This window comes from Phoenix dactylifera, unplaced genomic scaffold (genome assembly GCF_009389715.1).
Source record: "Phoenix dactylifera cultivar Barhee BC4 unplaced genomic scaffold, palm_55x_up_171113_PBpolish2nd_filt_p 001755F, whole genome shotgun sequence".
NCBI lineage: Eukaryota > Viridiplantae > Streptophyta > Magnoliopsida > Arecales > Arecaceae > Phoenix > Phoenix dactylifera.
In genome coordinates, this window is record NW_024069053.1 from 35461 (window position 1) to 55696 (window position 20236).

Genomic DNA, 20236 nt, shown 5'->3' on the forward strand with positions numbered 1-20236 from the left:
ATAAGAGCTAGGGTCTAATGTCGAGAACCAAACCGTATCCAATAGCCTATCGGGCCTATCTTTTAAATCAAGTCTTACGCTTTGGATCACTTTGGATGATCAGGTTGCAGAGTTCCCGGTCTCCTCAGGGTGGTTCTATATACACCCCCCCTATTGCTAAGGACACCGCCCCAAAAACCAAAAAAAAAATACCCAAACTAACCTTTAGTGTAATTACCATATTGCCCTTGAAATTTTCTCATACACCCCCCTTCCTCCTCCTCCGTTTCGTTTTGAAAAGAAAAAAAAAAACACCCCTCAAACCCCCCTTAAACCCCTCGATCCATTTACATCGTTTAGGCGATCTTTGAAGGAGATTTAAGCCCCATTCGAAGCATGGACAAGCAACTAGTGATTTGGGACGAAGAATCGGCCGCAAAGGTACGTGTTCTACCTTGTTTCGAAATTTTTTTTTTTTCACGGTTCGTGCTCCGTTCGGCACTGGATCGCCGAACAAAAGGCTTCTGTTCGGCTGAACAGTGCCGAACAGAAGCCTTCTGTTCGGCAACCCTCAACCGAACAGATCTGTTCGGCTGCACAGTGTCGAACAGAAGGCTTCTGTCCGGCACTGTTCAGCCGAACAGAAGTCTTTTGTTCGGCGATCCAGTGCCGAACGGAGCACGAACCGTGAAAAAAAAAAATTTCGGGAGAAGCCGGCGAGGTGGTTCCGGGAGAAGCCGGCGAGGTGGTCGGAGATCGGGAGAATGCCGGCGACGAGAGGGAGAAGGGGGAACGGGGGGGTTTTGGGCGTTGGCGAGGTGTTTTGGAGGGGAAGAGCGGGGTGGGGGGGGGTTTGGGGGTGTAGAGAGCAATTTAGGTGAGGGGGTGGGGAGGGTGGGGGGTAATTTAGGAATTTTTAATTTTTTAGGGGTGTCCTTAGCAAATGGGGGGTGTAGAGAGTATTTAATTTTTTTTTAATTTTTGGGGGGTGTCCTCAGCAATAGGGGGGGTGTATATAGAACCACCCGTCTCCTCATGCATCCCTATCCCTACGAGCATTTCTCTCAGGTGCATAGCACGTGACACACGAGGCCTGTACGAACAATATCAGGGCAGCCGCGGCTGTACCGGGATAGCAACAGTTCCGGTCAGGGACCAGCAATCGGGACAACGATCCCCGCGGGCGGGGATGGAGTTGCCGCGCCATCTCTCTTTCTCTTAATCCTAGTCCCCCTCTTGCGAAACCCTAGCGCTTGCGAAACCTTCGCCTCCGCGGCGTCCTCAGACCCCATCTCTCCTTCGCCTTGCTCCTCTCTTCCGGAGCGACCTCCGTGCCGATCGCCGTCCACAACTCCAGCGAGCGGCTATTGGCGTAGAGACCGTCTCCGACCGCCTACTAGGCAAACATCTGACCTTTGTTACCTTTCTCTTTTCTGTTCTGCGGCTTTCTTCCTCCTCTCCCGTTGTTTTGGCCAGATCGTCGCCGCATTTTCAAGCTCGAAAACAACGCTTTGGCATTTGTCTAGGACAGCCGCACCGAAATCGGCCTTCACCTCCACTTGTTTTTAATTATTCACCGACCTTCCTCCTGTTGGCCGAAACCCTAGACTTTTGTGCGAAATACATTGCGGATTTCTTAACCTCGTGGTTTTTTTCCAATGGATTTGGGGGATATTTTCACGTAACATTTTGATTTAGAATCAGTTGTATTAGATCAGGATTGTATTTTTTTCCCCATCCACCCTTGTTTTCTTAATTAATTCTCTGTTGTTCTTCTGAGTAGGGTATTTTGGTTCTACCCGCAAAGATCTATATGCTTGTACTATCTACATCTATCATCCAGAATTCTTCTTTTTTAGTTTTATTTAGTAGTTGAAAACTGGAATCATTTGAAAAAAAAATCTTATGTCTTGGCAATTTAAAAGACTCGTTTTGATGACAGAAAACAGGGCTCCAGGACATGATTTGAAATCACTTTTGAATTTTCTGATCTGTGTTTTCCAAATTGGTAGTTATACTATCATTGAAACTGTACGTCTTTTATATAATTTCTTATGTCTTCGTACTCCACTATCATAAATTTCTGTGGTTTTTTATGTATGAATTTTCTATATCTGTTAAAATTATAATATAGTGGCATCAATAGAAGCGAGGAAAAGCATATTTCTGTTGTATTTGGATTTCTCTTCTTCCCTTTGTGTTGTTTATGACTTATTGCCATAACGGGGAATCAAGTTGCAATGAACGCAGTTTGGTTGATTCTGTTTTTCATCCATTTGTTTTTCATCAATTTGATTAATTGTCGAACTTTGAAATTGTGATTACGAAACTTCACTCATTTTGATCGTTGAGCATGAAATTTTTTATTTTTCTGTAGCTTTTTGTTTGATCAATATTTCCTTTCAACTGATTGTGGATTGATATGTGAATATAGGTTAGTAGGGTTACAACATCAGATTCCTCCTGAACATTTTTAAGGATTATCCTATGGGTGCTCCGAAGCAGAAGTGGACCGCAGAGGAAGAGGCTGCACTCAAAGCTGGAGTTGTTAAGCATGGGGCTGGCAAATGGCGCACGATATTGAAAGATCCTGAATTTAGTGGCATCTTATGTTTGAGGTCGAATGTTGATCTCAAGGTGAAGTCCTTTCTTGACTTAATGTACTTAACATGTTCAGTTATTAATGAAAAAGAAAATCATCAAATTTTGTGAATTAAAAACGCGAAGTATGGTGGAGTTTCAAATATGTGATGTCAAATGCTGCCATATCAATCTAAAAATTGCTATGCTTGTTTTCCTTTTTATCTTATTGAATTGGACAGGATAAGTGGCGGAACATAAGTGTGACTGCAAGTGGATGGGGATCACGGGAGAAGGCCAGGATAGCTTTGAAAAAGAGCAAACAAGTTTCCAAGCATGATGATAACCTGATGGCACTCAGTACAATAGTTAAGGATATCAATGATGAAATTGTTAATGCCGAGCCTCTTGCAGTGTCTAGTGAATCCTTACGGATTCCTGGTCCTAAAGGATCTAATTCAAGGTTTGTGTATTTGATGCCTCATTGCTGCCTAATATATGTGGTTGCATTACTAGTTTCACTCTTTGATCTGTTGGCCCATTAGTATAATATCAGTTGGGTCCGGATATGTAATTTGAGGTGAATGTATTTGCTCTTTGTATTTTTGCCGAAGGTAGTTTATTTACTATATATAAGAGATGCTGCAGGAGATTTCATCTTGTATGCACTATATTTCACACAGTGTCAACATATGTTAATGGGAAGGTGGTTTAGAGCTGTTGAATGGAAGTAGTTGTTTAGATTAAGCTGGAGAAACAAAGAAATGCATACCTTTTCTAGAATTATATATGTCCATGAATAATTGGGAAAGGTAGTAAGTTGGGCTAGGAAGATAGATTGATGATGTATGCTTTATTGTTGAAATTTTCAGTAAAGTTAAAGTTGCCCTGTGTTCATTGAGCAAAAAATTAAAAGTTCTGAATCTTTTGGAAGCTTTGCAAGATTTCAAATTATTATATGGTTTTTGTTATAGTTAATAATTTCATTGGTTTAGGAAAAGGGATGAAATAATAGAAAAAGACGAGCCCAGGAAGAAATGGTGTGAAGAAAAGGTTATGTAGGTGGAAAGAAGATGAGAATGAAGGCGCAGGAAAATAGGTATTAAATAAGGAAGAAGTGATCTATTCTATGAGCAGGGAAAAGAAAAGGTTAGAGGAAGGAGTCATAGCTTTAGGAGGAAGAAGTGGTGAAGGATTTGTTGCAATTGATATATTGTATTTGTTGAAGTCATTGAAATAGTTTATTGATTTACATTAAGGTTTAAAGAGAGTCAGAAAGAAGAATCAAAAAACAAAGTGTTAAAAGGGGAGACCTAATAGGTCGAAGATTGGAACACTAAGCATTGTAAAAAGATTTGGGGACGAGGAGGCAGGAATGGAAAAAGAAAGAGAAAAAATAAGACTAGAGGAATGAGGGGCTGTTAAAGGAGAAATGGAATGTGAAGGATTTATTACTGTCTATCATTCTCTAAAGATAGAAAGGAAGGAGAAAAAGTTTAAGAAACACCATGTTGGGAATTTGTAACCCGAAGTCATTGTTTTGCAAAAAAATAAACTCTATCAATTGGATTATCTCTCTTCATGTAAAACTATAAAGAGTTGAGCAGCCCTAAGATTATTGAAATAGCTGTTGAGTATTGCAGTATTAGTATTGTATATCTCAAGAATGTAGGTCTGCTTTTATCTTTATTCAAGGTTTTGTGGTAGGTCTCTTCATGTCGATTGATGTGTTTGTGGGGAAAGCTTCCATCAGGTGGAAAGCTACTTATAAAACAATTTTAGATGTTACTAGATCACATGTTAACCATAAAACTGATGAGGCATAGTGCAATTGGGCATGTTGATTGTTTCCAAGAAGCACCCTGCTAGTTGACTGGAATGCAAAAATAACATGGTGGTATGTAGAATAAAAAAGGCAACGATTGTAGCAAGCATTATTATGAGGCTGATTTATGGAGATGTCTCTCATTGTTATTCCCATATTCACCGGTGATCGGCCATATGTCTGCATTCCTTATGTAACCATCTATATTTATCTTGTTAGTTTCCTTTCTCAGGACAATGTGGCATGTGCATGTCAAATTAGCAGTTCATTGAAGATTTGTAACTATGGAATAGGAAAATTAAGCTTGAAGACTCATGCCTACTAGCATTTAGCACATGCATTGCATGCATTGGTTAAAGAAGAATAAGGATTTGATGATGGCTATGATGGATAAGGCTTTCAATGATGCTACTACCACAGCACAATTAGAAACTATCTTCACTAATATTTAACAAAAATGTTGGTTTGTTTCTGATCATGTCATTATTAGGTGCTCTCCTAACATGGATTACCTACATGCTAAACTAATTTCAAGAAGGGGAGGGGAAACAGTTGATTTGTTGTGATCATGTCATTATTATTTGATTCTTTTGGTCCAAGTCACATGAGTTGATAAATGCGCTCTTGCATTTGGTTGTTGCATGTTTTTTATTTTGTCTTCTCTACAAGGTTTGCAGTATCGATTTTGGTACCTATACAGGTACCCAACTGGTGTGGTTTTTGTATGTTTCAATTCTTACTAACACTTGGTAAGGGTGGCATAATGAGTTTTAGTTCCCTACTGATAGAAGTCGGCTGGTACATATTGCTACAGTTAGATTCTGCAAACTATGCTTCTTTGCATAATTTTTGAAGAGAGAACTAAAGGGGGTTCATTTATTGGAATAGTATGTGCTTTACATAGATAGTCTTATGGTGGTCTTATATAGATAGTCTCTAACCACATGTACTTGATGTCTTTTAAACTTTGATAAAGTTAGAAAAAACTAGGATGTCTTGTTGAGAAAGTGGTGAACCATATGCTAGTAGAGTGTGCCTTCAATAGAATGAAAAGTGTGCTTTTTCAGTATGGACACTCTTGTTTGAGATCTTTAGAAGTTATGAAAATTGGAAATAACTAAGTGAGAGGAGAGAATTAATCACTAACCACCCAAACTAGGTAGAGACATAGACTCATGTATGGGCAACAAAAGTTTTTGCCAAGATCCTCCAAACCGGTATCGGGACTCATACTGATCGGCAGGCAAGTCAGTATGATACCAGTTCAGTACCATACCGACACACGGTATGCTTGGGCATGCTGTTTTCGAACTGGCACGCCCATTGTTTTTTTAATTTTTTCAGGTTTGATTAACTAGTAATCAATTACTTTTAACTTTTTTAATGATCTTAAGTATAATTTGATGTTTTTTTGATGTTTATATGTTCTCGGTTTAACCTAAATGATGCATATTACTGTTTTCAAGTGATACAAAACATAAATAATTAGTGAGATGTTGTATGCTACAAGAAGCAACATGAAATATCGTAAAATCAACTAGTGAGGTAGAAAATATAAAATAATACAATCAATTATATATATTTAAAGTACAACATGCATACCGATACCTAAAATCTCGTCGAATGGTGATGCCTGTCTAACTAAATGGCGTTGTAGTCTTGTATGTTCATTTCATAAGGAACACATTTTGGGTTATAAACACTTTCGGATCTCTTGCTGAAGTTCTAGCTCTGAGAGGTGTCGTCTGGCTGATAATATGATTGTGGAGGTGTCCATCCGAATATACCAACAGCAAAATCTAACTCATAAGATGCTCCGGACTGCATAGGATGGTAGCCACTGGAAGACGATGCCTCAGATGCATCATATCCATATTCGTATCCATATAGATTACAGACTGCCTATGGCTGCAAATAATAGAATCCAGTATATGACTCGAAATATGATACTCCATAGATCCTACTCTATGTGCGAGGTCATTTGCAGCTGCATCATGTCCTTCTGAATGACCTTGAGGAGCCCATCTCTTATATGCAATCGTATCCTTTGCATTGTGGTTCCTATCTTGTGCTGCATGAGTAAACTAGGACTTACCGGTGAATCTTAGACCATCCTGCGGCTGTCTCATATACGGTGGTCTCATGTCCTCCACTCTCTTTCTGATCAGCAGATCTATGACTATCAGAACTATCATCGCTGTTTCTCTTGGTTTCTAAATCTGAGTGAACTGGTTTCTCTTCCACACTCTGCACGGGGGCTGCAAGTGCCTTTTCTTTTTCTTTTTTGGTGTGCTAAGCAACTGCTTGCTTACCTTTCGTGTTTCTCTCTGCCTGTTTATCCTTCGTGCCCCTCGCTGCCTGCTTACTCTTCGTGCCCCTTTTTGCCTGGCTATGTTGGAAGGATGGATGTTGCCCTTTTGACCAATTGATCGGATAGCGTAGTGACCTCGTCTAAGCATCTCTCGATCATATCTCTGAGAGGATGTCTTGGATAAGGAGTCATGTGATGATTGGCTCCCCAGTGACCCATGTCGCTGTGGCTGATCAGCTGGAAGGATGCGTGGAATATTGCGAGCTATATTTTGGAGGCCCCCCCCCCCAAAAAAGAGAGGAAATGAGATAGGAAAGTGGAAGCATACCTTTTTTAGGGTTGGATCCTTCTTCAATCATGCTAAATTTGTGTAACTGTCGCCATGGGGAAGGGGGTAACTATTCAAAGAATGTTGGAAAGGCCTAAGAAACTTCTCGGGTCTTCCCAACGGTCCTTTATAACAAAAGGAGAGGGGGAGGGGGGCGGTTCGGAATCGGCCCGACTCGGTGTGAACTGGATGGTTCACACCAGTTTTGCACGAAACCAGTTGGTTTAGACTGGTTCCAGCCTGTTTCGGACCAATCCCAAATAAAAGAGGTGAACCGACACGGTCCTCCATTGGGTCAGCTTGGTACGGACCGAACCAGACAGTTTGGCTCGGTTTGGTAAACCTTGGTTTTTGCATTACAATAATTAAAAATAGTTTGTTTTAATTGTTTAATTATGAGAAAGATTAAGGTGATTGCCATTTGCAGGAAGTGGTAAGTGATTTCCTTGCATCCTTATCTAAGTGGCATGATTATATATTATATAAGTTTGATAAAAAAAAGCTAATGATCTGATAGAAATAGTAGTAGTTTTATTCCTAGAAACATAAAGATAGATGAGGCAGAGAGGTGGTTCACTCATTGAACATTGAAATTGAGTTGGCTTTGAAAATGCCATAGAAGGGTAAGAGAAAGATGAAATATCAGCTGAGTTTTGGCAAATCACGAGATAAATTAGGTTAATTTGGATAACTAGGTTACTTAATTAGACCTTGAAAGTTAGGAAAGTGTTCAAGTGATTAAATAAGTGTTATGCTGCACATATAACAATAAAGATGATGCACAACATTGCAGATTTTATTGCGGATTTTATTGCATCATCTATGTTAGCTAAGTGACAAAGTTATTTATAGGTAAATTTCAATAGATAAAATACAACTTGGATTAATGCTAACTCTTAACCTCTTCACACTGGTCATAAATGGATTTATGATAAAAATCTAGGGGTTGTTTGGATGTACAGTTTTGATACAACCTGTATATCCAAAACCTACTAGAAAGAGAGTTTTACTTGAAACAATTTTTGTGGTTGGAATAATAAAACTCATATTCTGTTTACTTGGTAATTAGTAAATTGCAAAAATTTGAGTTTTATGAAGAACCTGGGGATCCTCTTTTTCAGAAAATGAGATTTTATCAAATGGATTTATTTACTCTCAATAATGTGCGACTTCTTTTCTTATCCACACAATATCCTTCCCTCCCCTCTCAAGCCCTTCCTTCTCCCAAATCCCTTCCTCCCTAACACAAGCTTATCCATATCTCCCATCAGAGAATTCGCCGTTCCTTCTTATGCTCGAAACACCACGCCAGCCTCTTTGTGAAGATTAAGCAGTTTGATCTCTATAAACTGTGTACTTGGGGGAAAGGGGTTGACATCTATGAAGTATGTACTTAGGACTAAGTTTTGAAGTGTGTGAAGTATGTATTAGCGGTTCTGGTTTTAATCCTTGTGAAATATTTAGTGGTTGGGTTCATGAAATATGCTTCTTTTGATTGTCTTTCTCTCTTACTATTTTCTGTTACGTGTTTTCTTTCTTTCATTACTTCCACGAATGGAAGCTTGGGTGTGGTTCACACTTCCCTTCTTTCCAGCTCCCCTCCAAAAACAAAACTTTGGCTTTTTTATGCTTTCCAGATTTTCAAGCTTTGAGAAGACAGTTTCCATATTTTACTTTGTCTGCCATTGAAGTTAACCTATTATCTTTCATCTAAATCTTTGACTTAATCATCTTAATCTTTCTTTAGTTAATAAATAAGTTGGTTTCTCATATATTAATCAACTCGGTTCATTTTTAAGTCATCATTTGCAATATTATAATGTAGCAGGAGGGAGGTTTATGCAAACCAATGGTGGCTATACCTTTAAAACCCATAGTAAATTTGAATAACCAAACAACTTCTTAACAAAGAGCTACTGTTAAACTTTGTTTTAATGAAAATATAGCTAAGTAGCTAAATTTACAAAACGGGATTTGCATATATAAACATGCTTGTATGAAATTCAGCAATAAAACCTGTTTTGTGAAAAAGTGACATATAAAGCTTGACATCCAAACAACCCCTTAACAATGTACAAATAGGTATGTTATTTGTGATATAGTATGTATTGATGAAATGAGGATAAGTTTAAATACCCAGTTGGATCTGCAGAGAAAATACTAAAAGACAAGGTCATCAAAACCAATAGAACAAAATGGAGCATACGGAATGTGATTTTAAATGGTTTTGCAAATGAGTTGTCCATTAAAATTGGTGCTTAAGAATGATTAAATTGGGGAGCATGGTTGTGTTATGTAGTGCATGTACTTATTTTGATTTCTTTATGAGTCTGACACTTTGATGGAGTAAGGCTGGCCAGCTTGACAAATTTCATTCCTCTTGTTCTACGGCTTGTGGGATAAGCATACTGTTTTGATGACATACAATTCTCAGCTTCAAGAAGGAAAAGTGAACTGTTAAAATTTCAATAAACTTTTAAGAAATTTCTAGAGTTAACTTCAAGGCATGTGAATTCTTCATCTGAACTACTCTTCTTAATTCTTAAGCAAACAAAGCAGAAAATAAAATCAGTCAAGGAAGTTATGCCCTTTGACAGTGTTGACTTTTGCACCCTAATCTATTCTTCCAAAATGCAAATAATGTTACATATATTGAATCTTAACACCCAAGACTAATCTGGACATGCCTGATGCTATCTAACTAATCCATATTAGTTGAAGTGATTCTTTTAAATCAGAAAGATGTCATATCATGATCATCTTTCTTATTTTGGATCTATTATACCAAAACAGTAAGGAGGGGGGATGAAGATATATCTAATACAATAAGAGCATGTTGGATGAAGTCACATGGTCTGCTTGGGGGATGCATGACTTTATGATGCAAAGAAAAATTTATAAATGAAATAAGTCATGCAATGTTGTGAAGTTTAGAATGTTTGAGAGTAAAGCAGGCCAGACTTAATATATGTTGCTTTAAGTATATGAGTATTCTATTTCGTAAGCCTTCTCTCAGGCAGCCACCAAACCATGCTGCAGTAATTGCCTTCAATTCTGAGTCTGTCTCTATATTGTCACGGTGACATCAATTTGAAAATAGAAGTTTGATGGCATCTCTGTAGCTTCTACTTAGCATTATTGTTAATTCTGGCAGTAAGCCTACAGTAAGTACATGGATTTTGGTCCTTAGCCAGATGCTTGACATCTGTCTGAAGATTAGTTGTCAAAATATTATCTTAAGTTCACATGAATATACGTGTGTTTACTTGTATGCATCCGGACGGTACTAAGGGTGAATGCTTGTAAAGATGTCTTTAGATGGATAAAGCTTTCTCGTTCTGATTAAGTTTACATGGTTTTTCATTTGAGATCATGATGATCAATATTCAGAAGAGAACACTGATCAATCTTGATGGAAGTTCTTGTTAAATCCATGCATTTTGTATTAATTCTTAAATATGTCTGTAGCTTAGTTTTATCGATGGCATGCTGTGCTATTAGCTTGGACACTACTGTCGAGAAAGGCTGCAGTTTTTTTGAATGTGATGATTATGGATACTTTTTGGTTTTGGTCGGCAGTGCTACTGCTTGTTTAGTTTGTTTTGGGGTAAGAAATTATTAAAAAATCTATTTCTATGTATATGAGGATTTAGATATCACTTGTTCTGGTGGCCTTTCTTGCTTGCATGCCTGTTTCATAACTTCATCAAATTTGAATGGAAAAATTTTATTGCAAGCCAGTTTAGATCCCCTTTTTTTGTTATATTTATTTCTTATGAGTAAAGAAGATCCGCAAGGGCAGCAAATAGCTCGGTATCATTATTTTTGTTATTTAGATCAGCAGCAACAGCAATGGCAAAACGACAGAAATTTATTAGTCCTCAGAATGTTGACTTTATTCCATGCTTCCATGCTTGTTTTATCTATACTTTTTTCTTCTCACTATAGCAAATTTAATATTGATTCTCCTCTTCCTAGACAGTTAATCTTATGTTGAAAGTTTCACGTAAGATGTGCCTTGGATTTTGCAATTATTGCTTCTACCTGTCCATGCTACCTACTTGGTTCTATTCTTATCTTATTTCATTTTGTTTTGATGTATGTAGGCTAGAAAATCTTATATTGGAAGCTATAACAACGTTGAAGGAGCCTTCTGGGTCTGACAAGACAGACATTGCCATGTATATAGAGGTGAATTCCTACCGTGGTTAAACTTTCTCAGTTGTTTTGCTTTAAAGAACATGTACAATCAAAACCTTAGCCTATCTTTTCTTGTTGCAGTTCTTTGTATGATTGACAATTAATATACTGATAATTTTTTATTTGCTGATTTTATTAATACTAGGAGCTTATTCAACTTTTGAAACTTTTTATTTTATTTTATTTTTTGTGAATGAAACTGGTTGAAATTGTCAAGTTTGTTTAACCATTCTTGCTGCACCTGAATTTAAGAGAACATATTTTCATGCATTGCTAGTAAAATCTGCACATTTGTATGTATGTAGAACTGAAAAAGTGATTTTATTTAAAGGGAGGAAAGTTAAATCTTTAAAACAAAATTATTTTGATCACTTGACGTATCAGTTAATTAAGAACAGATATTATGTGTATACATGTGTAAACATGTCCACGTAGGGGTATAGACAAATCGAGCTTGAACAAGCTAGGCCTATCTCAAGCTTGGCTCATTTTGTAGTTAAGCCAAACCCATGCCAACTCATTTGATTCTGAGCCAAATTTGAACTTCTTACAAAGAGCTCATTTAAATTATCTGGTTAGAGCATGATGTCCTGCATGGTTTTTATTATATATATCTGAGCTAATTTCTTCTGTTTATTTCTCGATATCAGAGTTAAAATACATTTTTTTTACGTATACTTATTATTTAATGAGTATAATACAAAACAAATTTTTATGTGTAAATTAATTGTTAATTCTATTTCAAGTTTAATTGAGCGATCATGAGGGAGACAAACCTGGCTCTATCTTGGCTCATTTATTAATTGAGCAAGCTGAACCAAAGCTGAATTTCAAGCCACACACAAACTGCTTGCAAGCAGCTCACTCATTTGATAGCCCTTGTGTACACAAACGGGTCGGGCTACCTTGCTTGCTGCAGTGTCTTCTTATCCTTGCTTTTAGATAGAAGCAGTGTCTTCCCCTTGTCTTTTGCTTTCTTCATGATATCTGGGATTACTGGAATGTGCATGAAACCTTCCCAGATGGTCCTCATTTCTGACTGCTTGTATGTCTCGGGCTTCTTTGTGCTTGCCCTTGGATAAGATAATACTGGGACTCATAGGACATAAGTAGTTCATAATCATAATTATAATCATCAAGCATTTTCCCAACTATGTAGGTTTGGTTTTATGGATCCTCCTCATTTGCCAAGTATAAGACATATGGAGTTCAAAAGGGGAAAAATGGGAAAAAACTTCGTAGAGGAGAAAAAGTGATAAACCTTTCATTCTGAAATTAACAATTCCAAATCTAATCTCATCAAACTTGGCTCGTTGTAGGGTTCTCAAAGGCTAATGCCTTAAAGCCTAATGTGCATTTAGCTTATTTGGAAATGAGTTTTTAACCCTTGAAGAAGAAGGCTTTACACCTTATGTCATCAACCGTCCACAATAACTGAATTCAATTGAAAGGTTCCTTTTTTGGAAGATTGAATTTTAGATAGAAGCCTTCTTGACAATTGACTTTGAATAATGCTTTACTTGGAATGTGCACATCATTGTTTATGACCTTCTAAAGTTTTGTACTAATTAGTTCTTACATCAAGGTTCTAAACTGGTTCTCCCTTTCGGTTTTAGTCCTCTGGATAGATTCTTGTTTTTGGTGCCTTGGAAAAGTGTCGACAGATTCTCACTGACTTTAGGAGTTTTGTTCAAAAAGATTGAGAAAAAAATAGAAAAAAATAAAAAAAATGTCACATCATTCTATTTGCTTTTCAGTTATTAAGGAACATAGTTTGTGTAGTTGGGGACCTTTAGGTAGTTTTAGATCGAAACTAAACTATGTTAAAGCATAATATATTAAATATGTTAATTTTTCTGTAATTTCTAGTTTATGTTTTCTCTATTTTTTGTAATTTTTCTCATTTGTTCTAAATATTATATTTAATTGAACCTTTTGTCCAAGCATATTTCGTTATATTTTATTTTAATAACCCATATACAAGGAAAAATTCTAGAGTATTGAATTTTTATTTCATCTCAATAACCAATCTAAGCAAGCAAATATCCATCTAACTACAAACCTATTTTATTTTATTTTTTTATTATAATATATTATTTTATTCAAAAAAAAACCTATAAGTAAGAAAAGAAGAATGGTAGAGTCATGTAATGTTCTGTAACTAATAAAGTATAAAGATGCACATTATGATCACATGTTGCCTACTACATATTAACACGCTTAGCCTAGGGTAACATAGATTGGATCATTGGACTCTTTGATTAATCATTAATGTGATATTGAATATTATTGATATTTCCAGAAAATATTAGAAAATTTTAAACATATATACTTATCAAATGATAAAAATATTGGAAAATGACAATTTTGGTTACTTCAGACCAAAAATGCCAAAATTGGTTGAAACTTTGCCGAAACTGATGTAATTTCAGCTTAAATTGTATTTTCAGTGAATCGAATTATAACTTATATCCCATGAAACAATCATCAAATAAATAGCACAGTAAATTGTAGTTTCAGTGAATCCAATTATAAGTTTATAACTTATATCCCGTGAAACAATCATCAAATTGAAAAAATAGGAATTCCTGTTAGGCTCCATATTTTAAAGAGAAACAGAAAATATGCTATTGAATTTGACCTGACAGCAAAATGATGACTGGTACCCCGTGTGCAGAGGATGCATGTTAGATTAAAGCATGTAATGATGATTTTTGACAAAGGATTCTCTTAGACTGCAGATTTGTTCATGAAGTTGCAATTATGTGTTTCAGCATCATAAAAACTCTAACGGAAATTTACTAGCACAGTTCATTATTTTCTTGGTCCATAGTCCACAATTTGAAAAAACTGTGATGAGAATATTCATTATAGAATGTAATTAGGGGGCACCATACATTCCATGATGATGCAGTAGCTACTTAATCCACAACTACTGATTAAGGCATGTATCCTTTTTTCATGACATTGTTGATGTGTAATGATCTTATGCAGAATTACAACCCAGAAAACCTGATTAGCATGGTTGGTCCAAAAAGAGGATAAGATGTTATTCTATTATTGGTGAACAGGTTCATGATCAGGAAAGTATACATGGAATAATAACATTAATCTGACAATATGCAATAAGTAAAAAAAAGGGACTAACACACTTTCCTTATGAAAAACCAGTGATGGAGTTTACTCTCATTTCACTAAGAAAATGGACTTGATAGGAGCAAAAAAAGGAAAAAGAAGTGGATATCGAAGAGCTCCCAACAGGCAGAAACCAGAAAATAAAATGAGACAAAACCACCAAAATCCCCAAAAGCTCAGAACAAGGTTTAAAAATCCAGCCAAAGGAATCCAATAACAGCTCACAACACTCAAAGCAAAAAGAAAAAAAAAGCCTCTCATGTTAAACTTGAACTGATAACGATTGAAACATTAATTCAGAACATCCGTTAAGCAGTGATATTTGAGAGTCATTTGGTGTCCTGGCCATTTGGTTGATAAGGATGAATGAAGGTTAAGATTATGCTGTTACCATATAACCATTTGACTGATAACTGGACAGTATCTTTCCAAGTTTTGTTTATGTGCAAAGCAAAATCCAACCCTATTCTTTCACAAAAGAAAGAAGAGACACTGAAGATGCGCTCAGAACAAAATGTTCAAGAGCTATCACCAGAATAGCATGCTACCTTAATGAAGCCAATATTTGATTTATTTCTTTCACTCAGACTTGGGTACCGAAAGTAAGGACTAAGAAACAACAAATTGAAAAAGTCTTACGCTGTTATTTGCAGGATATAGTTCTCATTAAGTGTAAAGAAGAATGATGATAGTAAAACTCCATATATTTGTATTCTTCAGAAACTAATAATTTCTATGATGCTTTTGGTTGGAAAAGTTGTGTCGTGGAATGCGAAGTTTGACAACTCCATAAAGGAACCTTGGAGAAGCACTCTTCTCAGACTCCATGTGTCTTGCAATAGATAAAAAAGAATGAAGTTGTGGGGGTGGGGGGGGGGGATGTGAAGATGGAGAATATGTAAAGAAGCATTTGGTTCTTTCCTCTTGCAGAAAACATTTGGGATATGGAGATTTTAGATGTTCTCACTTTAGGATGTTGGCATGTGGAATAATTGTGGCTTTAGAGAGAGAGCCCTGTGCGTGCCTGGAATTGTGCTTGTGAAGAAATAGGGAATGGTTTGGAAAATTGTTTATTTAAAGGAAAAACATTAAAAGAAATTGTTTGTGCTTGTTAAGAAATGGTCGGACTAAGAAGGCAACTCTATATGGGTGGATGTTTTAGGAGAGGATGGTTACAGGTTTCCTTATATCATGGTGCCTTTGTCTTGAAAAAAATTAATTGAACAGTAAATACGATGTCGTGGAAGCTTTGAGACTAAATGTGGTAGGATATGAAGAGAGAATTGCAAGTTCCTTATCTCATGTTATGGGTTCCTTGCGCGCGCGCGAGAGAGAGAGAGAGAGAGAGAGAAGAAATTTTTGATAACAAGATTAGTGGGATTAAGGAGAACAGTATTTCTTTTCCATCCTTTCTCATAACTCCTTTTCTGATTAGGTCAGCCCATAATGAGTAAAAATTGATGGTATAATCACATAGAGTCATGAACATTCTCTCTCTCTCTCTCTCTCCCCCTCTCCCTCCCCCCCCATCTCTCTCTCTCCCCCTCTCTCTCTTGGTATATATATTGCTGAAGATTTTAGGAGGGCCTTCTGGACTTCACATGGTTCCTATGAGTAATGAGCCCACTTATTTTTACCTTCTGGAATAACTATAGAAATACTCATTGCACAGGTTCTTTAAGGCATGTATCTGTTTGTAATTGTCTTTGTCATCTTAAAACAGTTTTCTTATGTAACTGGCTTAAGACAAACAAATAAATAAGTAAATAGAAATTCTATACTTTTCTTTAGTATGTTACAATTCTTGTGTTTAAAATGTCTTGTTGAGACTGCAACTAGTTTTGGATCAACCGATTTAATCCTGATAGGTACTTGCATGTTCTCTCTAAAAGTCAATCTGCTTTTAGGTATATTTAGTTTTATATTTTGTGCTTGGAAATTTGTTAGAGCATTTATTAAGGGAATATGGGCTCTTTATGATATTTTCATTTTTTTAATAGTTGTGTACCTTGGAATATAATCACTTTTTAGGCTTGCTGACTTTGTGTTTTATTCAGTGTACTCCCCCATCTTGTCAGTGCTGAGTGGGTTTGTTTTTGAGAATTGATTCCTGCAACTTTTTATGATTCCTATAAAATGTGTATGTGCATCCTTTCATTTAACTTAAAATTTTCGTCTTATCTTATTGTAAAAATGGATGTGAATTCATTCTTTTTTCGAGAACATCAATTGTATACCTGTTTTTATGTAGGACAATTTTTTCTCCTTTCCTTTTTGGTTATGGTTTCAAGAAAAGGGAATTGGGTCAGAGTTATGCCATTACGTGCTTAGCTTTACTATTTTTATAATGATGGGATATATGTGTAAGTTAATGATAAAGGACGTGTAAGCTAAAAGCAGTAAAGGCATGTCCTTTACTTGTTTTTTGTTGTCGCATTATCAAGAATGGAGATCATCTTAATTTGGAGAAGGCTGGTAATCATGCATTAAATGTAAAATTCTGGGAACTCTGACATGAAAATGAAGGTGTTGTTTGAACCTTCTTCTAGTTTCTTATGGATGGCTCAGAATTTTGTCTATCTGATTCATGTAGGATCAATATTGGCCTCCTCCAGATTTCAAACGATTGTTGTCTGCAAAACTGAAGGCATTAACAGCAAGTGGGAAATTGATTAAGGTAACTCACCTTTCCAATATCTTGCGAAATAGACAGTGGATATTATTAAGCATACACTACAATATGGTGAAGCTCATCTGATTATATCTATACATTTTAAGCTACAAAAACATAAGGTTTATTGGTACCAGTATATCAGATAGGTTGCTCTTCTCCAATCAGATAGGTTCCTTTCCTTCAACCAGATAGGTCTCTTTTCTCCAACATACATAAAGATGCCAGATGTCTTTGATTCTGACTTGCTGGGGCCTATATCACATATCAAACTGTCCAATTGTGGGCAATAACAGACAGGTACTTATATAGTAAAAAAGTTTGGATTTATCTAGCAAAAAAAAAAAGTTTGGATTTGTAGCTCAGTGCGGTTAAACTGTTTCTTGGCAGAATAATTAGCTGTTGAACTTTCTTTAAATGATTTTCATGATCTACTCAGCCAGTAGCACGAAAGACATTCGCCGGTCACCTGTCGGTCCTTTCTTTTAAGGAGATTTCTCATTACTTTTCCATAGGACTATGTCATGCTGGCTTGTTTCAAATCTTTGTGAATCTTGTTACTGCCTTTACAGGTGAAGCGCAAGTATAGGATAGCACCTAGTTCATCTTTTTCATTAGGAAAAAACTCCAATTTGTTGCTCCCTGATGGAAAGCGAAGGGAGTCTTCCGGATTAGAAAAGGATGATGTCAAACCCCTTACAAAATCTCAAGTTGACGCTGAATTGGCACGGATGAGAAACTTGACGGCACAGGAGGCTGCAGCAGCTGCTGCTCAAGCAGTTGCAGAGGCAGAAGCGGCAATGGCGGAAGCTGAAGAAGCAGCAAGGGAGGCAGAGGCTGCAGAAGCTGATGCAGAAGCAGCACAGGCTTTTGCTGAGGCAGCTATATTGATGCTGAAAAACAGAAATGCAGCTAAGATGGTAATGCTTTTGTATATGATTTATTGCATATACTTAATTTTCCCTCTGTAAATTATTTCGTCTCTTTGGTCTGCATTCAGCACTAGGCTGCATTAGTTCATTGATGAGTATTCGGATCCCTATTCACAGTTAGGCAGCTCTCTTTTCTCTTTCCAGTACATATCTATACATGCCTTTGTACTTCAGCTTGGGTTGTAATTTCAGAATTCCTGCAGGATCCTTTTCCCTCCTTTCCTCTCTTTTTTTCCGTCTTTTTTTTTGAAGTTTTTAAGGGATACTTTGGGGTGGATTCTGCTGCATAAAGATATGTACTGGTCATGCATAGGCACTTCCACCTCAAGCGTGCAGGTGAATGTGAAGTGGATAGTCCAACTGTTCTTCAATAGTCTAGATATAAGATAATCTGTTTGAAGAAAGAGAACATCTGGTTCTTTTGGTTTTGAACCTCTCTCTCCCCAACCCTTTTTCTTTATCTAAGTCTATCATCTGAGGAAATCAATGTTTTCTTATGGTAGCTAACTACAGTCTGGTCTTTGGATCACTTATTTTAGATTTAAATAAATAGCTGGCATCAAAAACCGTGATATGGTTCCTTGGACCTGATTATGTTTTGCCTGACCTCTATCGTGTATTTTTAATTGTGGAAGCGCCATCTGTCCCTGATTATCTCATTCTTTTGGAAGATTTTGCATGCAGATATTATTGTGTGGGTTGTTGTGCATAGCATAGCATGCTTATATTTTCCTCTGTGGATTGTTGTGCAAGGCATAGATGATGATGCTTCCGCTCCTTTCGTGATAAATTCATTTTAGAAACCTTTTTATTTGATTAAAGTTTTTCGAATGTTGAGCTAATTTTTGTTCCTTCTGCAAATTATGCAGATGATTTGAGTTTGATGGGAGTCATCAAGGCTATTCTGCTGTGTTTCCCCATTTTCTCCATACTTGCAAGATATTCTGCCTTTCGTTTTGTCAAATGTGTATAATATAGTCTGTATATAATGTAGGTTTCGTACAAATAATAACCTGGCATACCTGTTTTGGTTCATGGTCCCTACCTGGAATTTCCATGATCATCATGATCTCCTGGGCACCGTCATTTCGTTCGTGCTGTTGCAGGGCAGAAAACTGAGCTGCACAATTGTTTCAGTTGCATGTGTTCTGCTATAGAATAGAGGGGAGAAAGAGGAGCTTAGTACGCTGTTGTATTCAGAGGTTAAAATTTTCACTTAAAAGTTTGTTTTGGTGCTATGATTCAGTGCCAAGGTTTTCACAGGCTTCTGTCCCTAGCGTTTGGTCAATTGCTATAGTTATCATACTTGTACCACCATTTTAGTTGGCCTATAGAACAGATGATCCAACTTTTGACTCGTGCGGGTTGCAAGAAAATTTTTTTTGCTGGAATATTTTTTCTAAAAACTAAAAAATAATTTCTGAAAATATGATATATAAAAAAATGATTTTGGGTTGCATATTTTAGGGAAATTTACGTTTGGTTGCGTATTTATTTATTCTTTTTTAGAAAGTTATATAAAATATTTATTATACTCTTAATAAAAAAAAATTAGTGATGGGTTTTGATGGCTTAAAATTATTGTAAAAAATAATTTTTAATCATTAGGAAAGTTGTTTTTTATATTTCTTATGATTTTTTTATGAAATAGAAAAATTTTATTCTCATAAAAATAATATTTTTTTTATTTCTTTTGACTATTTTTTTGTTTTTTCATTGATTTTTTTTAATTAGAGTCCGAAGTCTCTTTTTAATTAGAGTCCGAAGTCTCCATGGTATTTCATGAGTTTGGAGTTGGTGCTTCATATTGAGCTATTGACATCACCAATTGAATCCTCTTCTGAGCCAACCAGCCTCGACAAGTTCAAGTGACTAGATTTTAGGGGCTGTTTACAGCTAGCAAGAGTTCTAAATAATTCGAACACGTCTTTGAAAAAGTGAAAAGGTCATACCTAGAGTTAAGAAATATCTACCACAGAGAAAAAAATTCATTTCAACTCTGTCACATTATTTTATATATATATATATATATATATATATATATATTCATTAATATTCAATTTTTGTGTATACATATAGTGTCATTTGGATATAAATGTTTTTTTAAAGAATATCACATTTTTTTCTTCATGATAGTTATAACTTAAAAGTGTTTATCAAATTAACTTGTATGTAAGTCTTAGCATTCTCGCAGGGTAAAAAGTCCAAAAACATAACCGGCTCATTGTTAGTTCCAAAAACCACATGCCATGGATGGGCTTGACTCTGATACTAT

General features: G+C 36.2%; 1 protein-coding gene across 1 annotated transcript; it reads left to right on the top strand.

Moving 5' to 3' along the window:
• The first annotated feature begins 1063 nt into the window (after window positions 1-1063).
• LOC103697710 (single myb histone 6-like) lies at window positions 1064-19183 on the top strand. The gene is made up of 7 exons (XM_008779622.4): window positions 1064-1379; window positions 2414-2616; window positions 2802-3022; window positions 11130-11214; window positions 16952-17035; window positions 17602-17949; window positions 18831-19183. Exons 2-7 carry the CDS (start codon window positions 2467-2469, stop codon window positions 18837-18839), a joined length of 897 nt encoding a protein of 298 aa, XP_008777844.1. The 5' UTR covers window positions 1064-1379; window positions 2414-2466; the 3' UTR covers window positions 18840-19183.
• Window positions 19184-20236: the final 1053 nt, after the last annotated feature.